We start from the raw sequence: 13174 nt of genomic DNA on the forward strand, positions 1-13174 counted from the left end.
TGCTTTTTAAGCACCTGTGATATATCGCAAGCGATTTATCACATGCATACTTGACTAGCATCCTGTGTGGGCCCACCCACAAAGGATCAGGAAATGACGCAGCATCGGCTGCTAATTTTTAATGCACTGTTTAGCCCCCCCCCCCCCCTTCCCCCGCTAGCAGTGAGGGCCAGCCTGATGAGATTTATCTGATGCAAATTGCCTGTCAGGTGCCAAATCTGATGTAGCCCTCCCAGGCAGCTGCCGGGGAAATCAGGTCAGACTTGTTGCTGAGACAAGTCAGACCTCTGTATGGGGGCCGATAGCAATCAGATGTAACTGATCTGCAGATGAATCTGACTTCATAGTTTGAGTATGTGTCTAATTTTCATTACTGACCACATCTGACGGGAAGGTGATTATACTGTGCTCAGTCACAAAATCCTATAAGCAGTCTGTTATGGCAGCCTACAGTTTTCATAAGAGGTAGCCCTGGCCAAAAGTGATTGCCGGCATGTCTTCATATGATTGACCCCAGGGAGGTATTGACTCCCTATTGATGCTTGTTTTGGCCCTTTAATAGGAAGCTTATAGGGTACATTGGCCTAAAATGATGATATATCTGTCCAAATTAATGTTTGTTTAGAGCATGTTATCTTAATCTATTCATTTTTTGACCAGTTGTACTTGATGGTTAAGCACGCCATTGAGCATAGTAATGTACAGAGACTGTTACCATGGCTTTGAGGAACATTTCACCTTTTATATGATTAGTGTCTGCAATGGGGGAGGGGGGGACGACTGCAGTTTGTGCAAATGAGGTTTGGCAGCATTGTTGAAATTACTACGAATAACAATAATTATATTTATATAGCAATTTTCTCCTGCAGAACTCGGTCTCTTTACATACAGTATGTTCAAAACATACTACATTGTACAAAGGCATTAGCAAGTTGAAAGAACCGCTAATCCTAGAGAGCACAATAAGCCTAATGCAGGTTTGGTAAAGACATTTTGGGTAATAACTTCTAAGGTTATATATTCCACATTGAGCTTGTATATGGACTCCTCTAATTCCGTCGGAACTTCTGTTTGGACTTTGCCATTCTCCTTGGAACATTCTGCAGCATTCGGAATACCTGGTGGATACTCCTTTAGCTCATTCGTCTGCAAATGTGGTTGCTAAAGGGACTGTTTGGACATACAAGATTCAAATACTGGTAATACCTTGCTTCTAAAACTGGATCCCTTATGGACACAACGGAAAAGTCCTAATTTAAACACTGATTAATACCAGGAGCAAGTCTGATATTGCATGATCCTAATATACCAATATAACAGTGGTCTTAGCTAGTGGTTGCTTTTTATACGTTATGATTTTATTTTTATTGTGGTTTTAAAATAAATGTGTATTTTCATTACAATATGCTGTCCATCATATATCAATTGTATATACTGTACTAACGCTGAATTCACTACTTATTGGGGGTAATTCCAAGTTGATCGCCGCAGGACATTTTTGAGCAGTTGGGCAAAACCATGTGCACTGCAGGGGAGGGCAGATGTGACATGTGCAGAGAGAGTTAGATTTGGGTGGGTTATTTTGTTTCTGTGCAGGGTAAATACTGGCTGCTTTATTTTTACACTGCATATTAGATTGCAGATTGAACACACCCCACCCAAATCTAACTCTCTCTGCACATGTTATATCTGCCCCCCCTGCATTGCACATGGTTTTGCCCAATTGCTAAAAAAAAATCCTGCTGCGATCAACTTGGAATTACCCCCATTGTTCTATAGAGATTTGTATGAGCTGACAGCCCCTTTACCAGCTGCTTTGTGACAGTGCGATAGATCTTGATTTTTTTTTTTCCCATTATGGGTTATGTATTCCACCCGTGAAAGGTACCAGGTGAGGCAGCTCTCTTGGGTGCACTGTGTAGGATTACCCTGGGTGGAATAGGTCACATCCAGAAGCGATGACACAAAATGGGTGGTTGCAGCATCCTAGCGCTAGGGTTAGTATCCTAACATAACCGTTAGATCCACGTCATTTTTCATCCTATCCATGAGCATACCAGGTGAGGCAGCCATGAGGGTGCACTAAGAAGGTTATGCTGCGGGAGATAAGCCATACATGGGCACGAGGCATGTATGGGAAAACTGACAGGTGTGTGATGGTATGATATACCCTGTATGAATACCCGCAACTGATGAGGAGTGAAATTAATGAAACGGAAAGGTTCTTGCAAGATCATCAGAGCCGTGCATTTTTTTTTATTCTACACAGAATAAAAGCAAAGCAGCCATGTTGGGCGCACATTATAGTGTTCACTCTAGGATTTTTTTAGGCAGGGTGCTGAGCATTGAAGAGGGCACATTTTTATTTTGAAGGGCACATTTTTGATGTGACACTTTGCGCACAAAGCATAGCGCATATGTTTAGTTTTTGTACATACATTTTGCCCTTAGTAAATCATATACCCATGCATACATATAAGACACCTAACATCTGTACTGAGAAACATACTGTATATGTCCAGTCTTCTATATGTTATAAAATGGAAAAGTTAAACAATGGGTTAAAATATATAGGTACAAAATAATTCTGTTCTACTAGGGAAATACTGTAAGCAGTACATGCTCACTGCTTACCCTGTTCTTTCCCTCTTTATCAGAGTGCTGTGTTATTTACAGTGCCTCCTCTGCCATCCAGTTGGCTAAAGGATAGAAATTGTGTTCCAATTTCAGAGGTGGGCAAGGAGTAGACGACAACATTGTAACGTGCACTCTGTTGCATTCTGTATACAAGGGGCGATTTTTGATCCTGCAGGGTGCACTGAAAGAGGGCAGGGTGCCTTTTCACATTTCAAAAATGGACAGGGTGCAGCACTCTGCTGAAACAGCCTAGAAGGAACACTACATTAGTCATAATGTGTGAATAAGCAATACATGTAAAAAGGCCATACACAGATTAACTGAGCAGTGAGCAAACAGTACTTCTCACCCTACACAGAAGCAGCCATGTTGGGCGCACTACATTAGTTACAATGTACAAATGAGTTGCACGTGTAAATAAGACATACTGTAAAAAGATAAAATAGTGAACTAAACTTATACCCACTGTATATACAATTCCATGGGTTACTCCTCACGCCCTGTAAAGTACCAGGTGAGGCAGAAATGTAGGGGCACAACATAGGTCACAGTAGGTGGGGAGAACAATCCAAGTGCAAGCATTGGGAAATTGCAGTGAAAAGAACAAAGAACAATTGAGGTAGAGTCCATAAATCTGGTTTATTGAGGCCAGTAATATGAAAGATTGTTGTAGTGAAATCTGTGTGTGGGGTGGGAGGGGGAAGCGAAAACACAAGAAAACAGATAAAGGAAAATAAAGTAGCCTGCTGCAGATGGCTACCGTCCTATTCATGTGGAAAGCATCTGCTCTCCTTTTTGGTTCATTTGCGAACATTTGTGACAGAATTAGGCAGCTTAAACTTTTGCTGGGCATCTACTTATCAGATGAGCTGCCCAGCATGACTACATTGATAAATAGCCCCCAAATAATAATAATTCAGTTCCAATAAGAAATGTTACTCTTCAGTGCCCCACAATGATAAATAGGCACCTACTATATGCCTTAGTTTACTATTTATTGGTGACTTTCTTGTACAATTCACAAACACATATTCATGCTGTATACAGTTTATATTGTATAAAAAAGCAAATCTGTTTGTGACTTGACTTTTGGTGACCGTTATCTGTAGCATAATAGATTTTACTTTGTTCTAATTTGGAGCTGTGATTTATGTGAGGAGTAAAAGCTCTTCATTTACAAACATATAGGAGGTAAGAATGTCACTCTCTCTGAAAATAAAAATGCTTATGGGTTTGGGTCTGCGTTTTACAGATTCTGCCTTTTAGTAACCCTATGCCTGGTGCTAGTTCTTCTTTAGAAGGTGGTGGTGATTTATTGCTTCTTCCTTCTTTTGTTTATTATTTTGAAGCTTAATTTATTTGTATTTTTGTCCATGCACAACTAATTAGAAATTGTGGTTATTAAGGTATATTTCTCTTAGGTCCTAGAGGTTGCTGGGGACTCCGTAAGAACCATGGGGATAGACGGGCTCCGCAGGAGACATGGGCACTTTAAAAAAGAACTTTAGGTATGGGTGTGCACTGGCTCCTCCCTCTATGCCCCTCCTCCAGACCTCAGTTTACTACTGTGCCCAGAGGAGACTGGGTGCATTACAGGGAGCCCTCCTGAGTTTCCTGAAAGAAAGTATATTTGTTAGGTTTTTTATTTTCAGGGAGCCTGCTGGCAACAGACTCCCTGCATCGAGGGACTGAGGGGAGAGAAACAGACCTGCTTTAATGTTAGGCTCTGTTTCTTAGGCTACTGAACACCATTAGCTCCAGAGGGATCGGTACGCAGGTCTCACCCTCGCCGTCCGTCCCAGAGCCGCGCCGCCATCCTCCTCGCAGAGCCGGAAGATAGAAGCCGGGTGAGTATGAGAAGAAAGAAGACTTCAGAGGCGGCAGAAGACTACAGATCTTCACTGAGGTAACGCACAGCAGTAAAGCTGTGCGCCATTGCTCCCACACAGCACACACAAACGGCAGTCACTGTAAGGGTGCAGGGCGCAGGGGGGGCGCCCTGGGCAGCAATAAAACCTCTTTTTCTGGCAAATGTGTATATATACAGCTGGGCACTGTATATATAAAAAGCCCCAGCCAGGTTTTTTCGATATTTGAGCGGGACAGAAGCCCGCCGCCGAGGGGGCGGGGCTTCTTCCTCAGCACTCACCCGCGCCATTTTCTCCACAGCACAGCGCTGAGAGGAAGCTCCCCGGACTCTCCCCTGCTTATCCACGGTGAAAGTGGGTTTTAAAGAAGGGGGGGGGCGCACATAATTGGCGAAATATACAGATTACAGCGCTATCTGGGTAAACATATTGTGTGTTTTTTCCTGGGTCATTAGCACTGGGTGTGTACTGGCATACTCTCTCTCTGTCTCTCCAAAGGGCCTTGTGGGGGGTACTGTCTTCAGATAAGAGGATTCCCTGTGTGTGTGTGGTGTGTCGGTACGCGTGTGTCGACATGTCTGAGGTAGAAGGCTCTCCTAGGGAGGAGGTGGAGCAAATGAATGTGGTGTCTCCGTCGACAACGCCGACACCTGACTGGATGGATATGTGGAATGTTTTAAGTGCTAATGAGAATTTATTGGACAAAAGATTAGACAAAGCTGAGGCTAGGGAACAGCCAGGGAGTCAACCCATGTCTGTCCCTATGTCGCAGGGACCTTCGGGGTCTCAAAAGCGCCCACTATCCCAAATAGTAGACACTGATACCGACACGGATTCTGACTCCAGTGTCGACTACGATGATACAAAGTTACAGCCAAAAGTGGCTAAATGTATTCGATATATGATTATTGCAATAAAAGATGTTTTGCATATCACAGAGGAACCCCCTGTCCCTGACACGAGGGTACACATGTATAAGGGAAAGAAACCTGAGGTAACCTTTCCCCCTTCTCATGAGTTGAACGAGTTGTGTGAAAAAGCGTGGGAATCTCCAGACAAAAAACTGCAGATTACCGAAAGGATTCTTATGGCGTATCCTTTCCCGGCAAAGGACAGGATACGGTGGGAATCCTCCCCTAGGGTGGACTAAGCGTTGACACACTTATCCAAAAAGGTAGCGCTGCCATCCCAAGATACGGCTACCCTAAGGGATCCTGCTGATCGCAAGCAGGAGGTTACTTTGAAGTCCATTTACACACATTCTGGTACTTTACTCAGACCAGCTATTGCGTCAGCTTGGGTTTGTAGCGCTGTAGCAGCGTGGACAGATACCTCATCAGCGGAGATTGAGACCCTGGATAAGGATACTATCTTATTGACCCTTAGACATATAAAAGATGCTGTCTTATATATGAGAGATGCTCAAAGAGACCTTGGTTTACTGAGTTCTAGAGTCAACGCCATGTCGATTTCTGCTAGACGAGTCCTATGGACCCGGCAATGGACAGGTGATGACGACTCAAAAAGGCATATGGAGGTTTTACCTTACAAGGGTGAGGAATTGTTTGGAGAAGGTCTCTCGGACCTGGTCTCCACAGCTACAGCTGGTAAATCCAATTTTTTGCCTTATATTCCCTCACAGCCTAAGAAAGCGCCACATTATCAAATGCAGTCCTTTCGGTCACAGAGAAACAAGAAAGTACGAGGTGCATCCTTTCTGGCCAGAGGTAAGGGCAGGGGGAAAAAGCTGCACAATACAGCTAGTTCTCAGGAGCAGAAGTCCTCCCCGGCCTCTACAAAATCCACTGCATGACGCTGGGGCTCCGCTAAGGGAGTTCGCCCCAGTGGGGGCACGTCTTCGACTTTTCAGCCACATCTGGGTTCACTCACAGGTGGATCCCTGGGCAATAGAAATTGTTTCTCAGGGTTACAAGCTGGAATTCGAAGAGGTGCCTCCTCGCTGGTTTTTCAAATCGGCCCTGCCGGCTTCTCCCCCAGAAAGGGAGTTAGTTTTAAATGCAATTCACAAATTGTATCTTCAACGGGTGGTGGTCAAGGTTCCCCTACTTCAACAGGGGAGGGGATATTACTCAACCCTATTTGTAGTCCCGAAACTGGACGGTTCGGTCAGACCCATTTTAAATTTAAAATCCCTGAACATATACTTGAAAAGGTTCAAGTTCAAGATGGAATCTCTCAGAGCGGTCATCGCCAGCCTGGAAGTGGGGGATTTTATGGTATCCCTGGACATAAAGGATGCATACCTTCATGTTCCCATATATCCACCTCATCAGGCGTACCTGAGATTTGCGGTACAGGATTGTCATTACCAATTTCAGACGTTGCCGTTTGGGCTTTCCACGGCCCCCGAGGATTTTCACCAAGGTAATGGCGGAAATGATGGTGCTCCTGCGCAAGCAGGGTGTCACAATTATCCCATACTTGGACGATCTCCTCCTAAAAGCGAGATCAAGAGAGCAGTTGCTGAGCAGCGTGTCACTTTCACTGAAAGTGTTACAGCAACACGGCTGGATTCTCAATATCCCGAAGTCGCAGTTGGTTCCTTCAACTCGTTTGACCTTCTTGGGCATGATTCTGGATACGGACCAGAGAAGGGTTTATCTTCCGATAGAAAAGGCTCAGGAACTCATGACCCTGGTCAGGAACCTATTGAAGCCAAAACAGGTGTCAGTGCATCACTGCACTCGAGTCCTGGGAAAGATGGTGGCATCGTACAAGGCCATTCCCTTCGGCAGGTTCCATGCGAGGACCTTCCAATGGGACCTACTGGACAAGTGGTCCGGGTCACATCTACAGATTCATCAGTTGATCGCCCTGTCCCCCAGGGCCAGGGTATCTCTCCTGTGGTGGCTACAGAGTGCTCACCTTCTAGAGGGCCGCAGGTTCGGCATTCAGGACTGGGTTCTGGTGACAACGGACGCGAGCCTCCGAGGTTGGGGAGCAGTCACACAGGGAAGAAACTTCCAAGGACTTTGGACAAGTCACGAGGCTTGTCTTCACATCAACGTCCTGGAGCTGAGGGCCATATACAACGGCCTTCGTCAAGCGGAGACCTTACTTCGCGACCTACCAGTTCTGATTCAGTCAGACAACATCACAGCAGTGGCTCATGTAAACCGCCAAGGCGGCACAAGGAGCAGAGTGGCAATGGCGGAAGCCACCATGATTCTTCGCTGGGCGGAAAATCATGTAAGCGCACTGTCAGCAGTGTTCATTCCGGGAGTGGACAACTGGGAAGCAGACTTCCTCAGCAGGCACGACCTGCATCCAGGAGAGTGGGGACTTCATCAGGAAGTCTTCGCACAGATTGTGAGTCAGTGGGGACTGCCCCAGATAGACATGATGGCGTCCCGCCTCAACAAAAAGCTGCAGAGGTATTGCGCCAGGTCAAGAGACCCTCAGGCGGTAGCTGTGGACGCCCTAGTGAGACCGTGGGTGTATCAGTCGGTTTATGTGCTTCCTCCTCTTCCTCTCATCCCAAAGGTGTTGAGAATAATAAGAAAAAGAGCAGTACAGACAATTCTCATTGTTCCAGATTGGCCGCGAAGGGCCTGGTATCCGAATCTGCAGGAGATGCTTACAGACGATCCGTGGCCTCTTCCTCTAAGGCAGGACCTGTTGCAACAGGGGCCCTGTCTGTTCCATGACTTACCACGGCTGCGTTTGACGGCATGGCGGTTGAACGCCGGATCCTAGCGGAAAAGGGCATTCCGGATGAGGTCATTCCTACTCTGATAAAGGCTAGGAAGGACGTGACAGCTAAACATTATCACCGTATATGGCGAAAATATGTTTCTTGGTGTGAGGCCAGGAATGCTCCTACGGAAGAATTCCATCTGGGCCGTTTCCTTCACTTTCTACAAACTGGAGTGAATATGGGCCTAAAATTAGGCTCCATTAAGGTTCAGATTTCGGCCTTATCCATTTTCTTTCAGAAAGAATTAGCTTCTCTCCCAGAAGTACAGACTTTTGTGAAGGGAGTGCTGCATATTCAGCCTCCTTTTGTACCTCCGGTGGCGCCTTGGGACCTTAATGTGGTGTTGAATTTCCTTAAGTCGCACTCGTTTGAACCACTTAAAACGGAGGAGTTAAAATATCTCACTTGGAAGGTGGTCATGTTGTTAGCCTTGGCTTCGGCTAGGCGAGTGTCGGAATTGGCGGCTTTGTCTCATAAAAGCCCCTATCTGGTTTTCCATATGGATAGAGCGGAATTGCGGACCCGTCCTCAATTTTTGCCTAAGGTGGTGTCATCTTTTCATATGAGCCAACCTATTGTGGTGCCTGTGGCTACGCGAGGCTTGGAGGATTCCGAGTCCCTTGATGTGGTCAGGGCTTTGAAAATTTACGTGGCCAGAACGGCTAGAGTCAGAAAAACAGAAGCACTGTTTGTCCTGTATGCAGCCAATGTCAAAGTCGAAAAATATTGTCATGCATGCCTAACGTACTAACCCCATGCACATGCCCGCTGCGCGTGCACTCAGTCTGCCGTGCGTGCGCATATCCGCAATTTGCGTAACGGAGCTTTTCACGGCCATGCGCCTTAGCGGGTGGTATGCGCATTTACGGTAGAGTTTGTGAATGCATAGAGGGTTATTAGAACATTACATATTTAACCCAAATAGTGTACATTTTAGATATAATTCCCCTAGACCATGTCAGCGAGTATTAATAGTTTAAACAGTTCCTGGACAGAGAGATTCGCCTTTGCATGATAGGAAGGGTCAGATAAAGGTTGGAAGGTGCTGTCTAGTATCCAGCTGTAGGGTATTTTGAGGGTAACATTCCGATGTTGGTTAGAGAAAGATCGCTTGTGCCTGCGTATAGTTATGTACAAAAGTAGAATATGAACATTAACTGCATTTACTGTATTTTATGTATGCGGCGGGAATCCAGAGGATACCACCCACAAGAGCAGTTGGGGAAAGACATCGCCCACCCTTTCAAATCCACCTATGATCTTTGCTGTAATGTAGAGACACATCCTTGTGTCCAATGGACAATGAGATTACAGTGACCATTGTATTGTGTATGCATGTTGTGTATAAAAAGACCATTGTTGCCTGGCCGGTCAGAAGACTCTGAACGCTATCTGTATGACCAGCGGAGGATCGGCCGGGTTGCGTTTGCGAACATTCTCGCGTATGTACATTCTCTGTGGCCATTATTCTGTTTAGATTTACTTGTTAGCCTGTAGTGTATGATTTCTATTGTTTACCTTTTGGAATTAATCCACTGAGGCCTTAGAACCCTGTGGTTGCAACTACAAATCAGTGTTGTGTTTTCACTTTCCTGCATGGGCTTTATAGTGTATTAATCTGTATAAGGTGTATAAGCATTGATAAGGTGTACGCACTGCGGGTACTTTGTATCGCCAGCGCTACTTAAGGTTTAAAGGTATTACATAATTGCAGTACTTTTCTGTTAAGGGTTTAAAGTGTAAGCATATCATTACATTGTATCATTAACAAGGTTATCCATTGTGTGTGCGCGCGCTGAGCGTACTCTGTATACTCAGCGCGGCGAGTGTACGCCAAGTGCGTACCACGTGCGGGACTCTGTACGCAAATAGCGTACAAAGTGCGTAGCACGTGTATTCAGTCTAGCGGCCATAACGGCTCCACTGTAAAAGTGTATTTAAAGGTATAGCATTGCGGTCTAAGATAATATTAGCATTATCACCAACAAGGTTGGCACTCCTGCTTCAAAGCAGACTATTGCTCGCTGGATCTGTAACACGATTCAGTAGGCTCATTCTATGGCTGGATTGCCGTTACCAAAATCGGTCAAGGCCCATTCCACTAGGAAGGTGGGCTCTTCTTGGGCGACTGCCCGAGGGGTCTCGGCACTACAGCTGTGCTGAGCTGCTACTTGGTCGGGTTCTAACACCTTTGCAAAATTCTATAAGTTTGATACCCTGGCTGAGGAGGACCTCCTGTTTGCTCAATCGGTGCTACAGAGTCACACGCACTCTCCCGCCCGTTTGGGAGCTTTAGTATAATCCCCATGGTCCTTACGGAGTCCCCAGCATCCTCTAGGACGTAAGAGAAAATAAGATTTTAAACCTACCGGTAAATCTTTTTCTCGTAGTCCGTAGAGGATGCTGGGCGCCCGTCCCAAGTGCGGACTACTTCTGCAAGGCTTGTATATAGTTTTGCTTATATAAGGGTTATGTTATAGTTTCATCGGTCTCGGACTGATGCTATGTTGTTTTCATACTGTTAACTGGTTAGTATATCACAAGTTATATGGTGTGAATCTTGCCCTTAGATTAACTAAAATCCTTTCCTCGTACTGTCCGTCTCCTCTGGGCACAGTTTCTCTAACTGAGGTCTGGAGGAGGGGCATAGAGGGAGGAGTCAGTGCACACCCATACCTAAAGTTCTTTCTTAAAGTGCCCATGTCTCCTACGGAGCCCGTCTATCCCCATGGTCCTTACGGAGTCCCCAGCATCCTCTACGGACTACGAGAAAAAGATTTACCGGTAGGTTTAAAATCTTATTTTTTCTCTCCTAGGGCTTCATTTGTCCACTGTGTATGAAATCGCATGGAACGGCAGAAGAACTTTTTAAACATTATGAAGCTTCTCATGAACCAGCTAGTGACCCTGGTCATGGAGAAGCCAATTCATCTTCAAAAAGGTAGACGTATACACTTTCGGAATTCAAACGGTCACTATACATGAGCTGTAGCCAATTTTATTTCTTTGTGTTCTTCCATATAACAGCTCTTTCCAAACTGGCTTCAAAACTTTATTGCAGTGTTTCGCAACCTCAGTCCTCAAAGCACACTAATACCCCTTTCACATCGCACAAATAACCCGGTACCGACACGGCATATTGCCGTGTCGAACCGGGTCAGTGTGCGATGTGAAAGCACACTGGCCGATTTAGCGGGTCGCCTGACCCGGTAAATCAACCCGGTAAAAAAGAAGGGTTTTACCCGGGTTGATTACCGGGTCAGGTGCGGTGTGAATGGGAGCCGTGTCGATGCGACACGGTTCCCATTCACAGGATAGGAAGAGGCGGCGCTGGAGATGAGCTCATCTCCCGCCGCCGCCTCCACCCCCGCCCCTGCTGCTGCTGCGCGCTCCGTTGTTATGGCAACCGACCCGGTATATTGCCGGGTCGGAAAGCCAGCAGCGGAGTGCAAATGCCGGATCCCACCCGGTAAGTACACGTTTGTCTTACCGGGTAGGATCCGGCATTTGCAGTCTGAATGCAGCATAACAGTACAGGCTTTCAGGATAGCCTTACTTGAGCACAGGTGACTTAATTAGTGCCTTGGTTATTGTTATTTAACATCTGTGCTCAGGCATGGCTATTTTGAAAATCTCGATTGTTAGTGCTAACAATCCAGGTTTTCATAACACAGGTATATGCTTTGAGGACCATCGTTGGGAAACACTGCTCTGTTGTTTCCCCTTCTTGTAGCTTATACCGCATTCAGATCGCAAATGCCGGATCCCACCCGGTAAAAGAAACGTGTCCTTACCGGGTGGGATCCGGCATTTGCGCTCCTTTGCTGGCTTTCCGACCCGGCAATATACCGGGTCGGTTGCCATAGCAGCGGGGGGGCGCAGCAGCAGCAGGGGCGGGGGTGGAGGCGGCGCTGGGAGATGAGCTCATCTTCTGCGCCGCCTCTCCCTATGCTGTGAATGGGAACCGTGTCGCATTGACGCGGCTCCCATTCACACTGCACCTGACCCGGTATTCAACCCGGGTATAATCCTTCTTTTATACCGGGTTGAATTACCGGGTCAGACGACCCGCTAATTCTCGGAAAGTGCTTTCACATCGCACACTGACCCGTGTCGACACGGCAATATGCCGTGTCGATACTGGGTTATTTGTGCGATGTGAAAGGGGTATTACATGGTTTATCGCAGAGCTCACAGGCCAACTTCTTATTGTACCACATCTACAGTGACTGAGGCTATGTTATGATGTTACACTGACTATGTGACGGAGTCTTGTGATTAATGATAAAATGCTAATGTGATCAAGTGTTCTATGTCTCCCATATTGCTGTAGTCTTTTGTGTTTGCTGACAGCAAACGAAAATGTACTGTATGTTATGATGGCAAAGTTTCACTAAAGTAATACAGTTTATTGCATTTTGGATAAAACCATTCTAGTAAACGGTTTTAACTCATGCTGTTTTTTCCCTGTGGCCTATAGTCAGTTGATTGGGTGTGTGACTTATGTGCTGTATGGCTATTATATACAGATAGTGTTTTACCAATCACAATTGAACAACTCGTTTAGGCAGCATGATGCTTTAGTAGGGAAAGAAAATTGCTTTGTGAGGTTTTTATTCCTTTTTTATTTCCTTGCACTCAGGGAAGAGGTACTGCTACTTCGACAGGAGGTACAGGACTTGCAAGCATCACTTAAGGTTGTAACATAATTTATTTATTTATTTTTACTTTGGTGTTCAGTAAAAGTGCATTAACTTGAAAAATAGAAATCTGGCTATATGTCAGTAGTTATAAGTTGAATAACTCATTAAAATGTTTCAAGATCGAGAATTCAGTTCCATATTGTTATTTAATGCAAAGTCAAGCTTAAACCATTTGTGGCAGTGCAAAATTGTTAGAACGTAAATGCCCAGTTTTATCAAGCCTTGGAGAGTGATAAATTGCACCAGCC

The 13174-nt window shown here is 45.6% G+C and overlaps 1 protein-coding gene across 4 annotated transcripts in view; it reads left to right on the forward strand.

The window, feature by feature from the left end:
* The window catches only part of EEA1 (early endosome antigen 1), a 328705-nt gene that overhangs the window by 77698 nt on the left and 237833 nt on the right, over positions 1 to 13174 (forward strand). For 3 of the 4 annotated variants that reach the window (XM_063927628.1, XM_063927626.1, XM_063927625.1), the window contains exons 3-4: positions 11040 to 11164; positions 12866 to 12920. In XM_063927628.1, coding sequence (XP_063783698.1) covers positions 11040 to 11164; positions 12866 to 12920 — 180 coding nt within the window. Of the gene's footprint in view, positions 1 to 11039; positions 11165 to 12865; positions 12921 to 13174 lie in introns of those variants that run through there. The other variant, XM_063927627.1, reaches the window with a different exon arrangement.

Source organism: Pseudophryne corroboree, chromosome 6, assembly GCF_028390025.1.
Source record: "Pseudophryne corroboree isolate aPseCor3 chromosome 6, aPseCor3.hap2, whole genome shotgun sequence".
Classification (NCBI taxonomy): Eukaryota; Metazoa; Chordata; class Amphibia; order Anura; family Myobatrachidae; genus Pseudophryne; species Pseudophryne corroboree.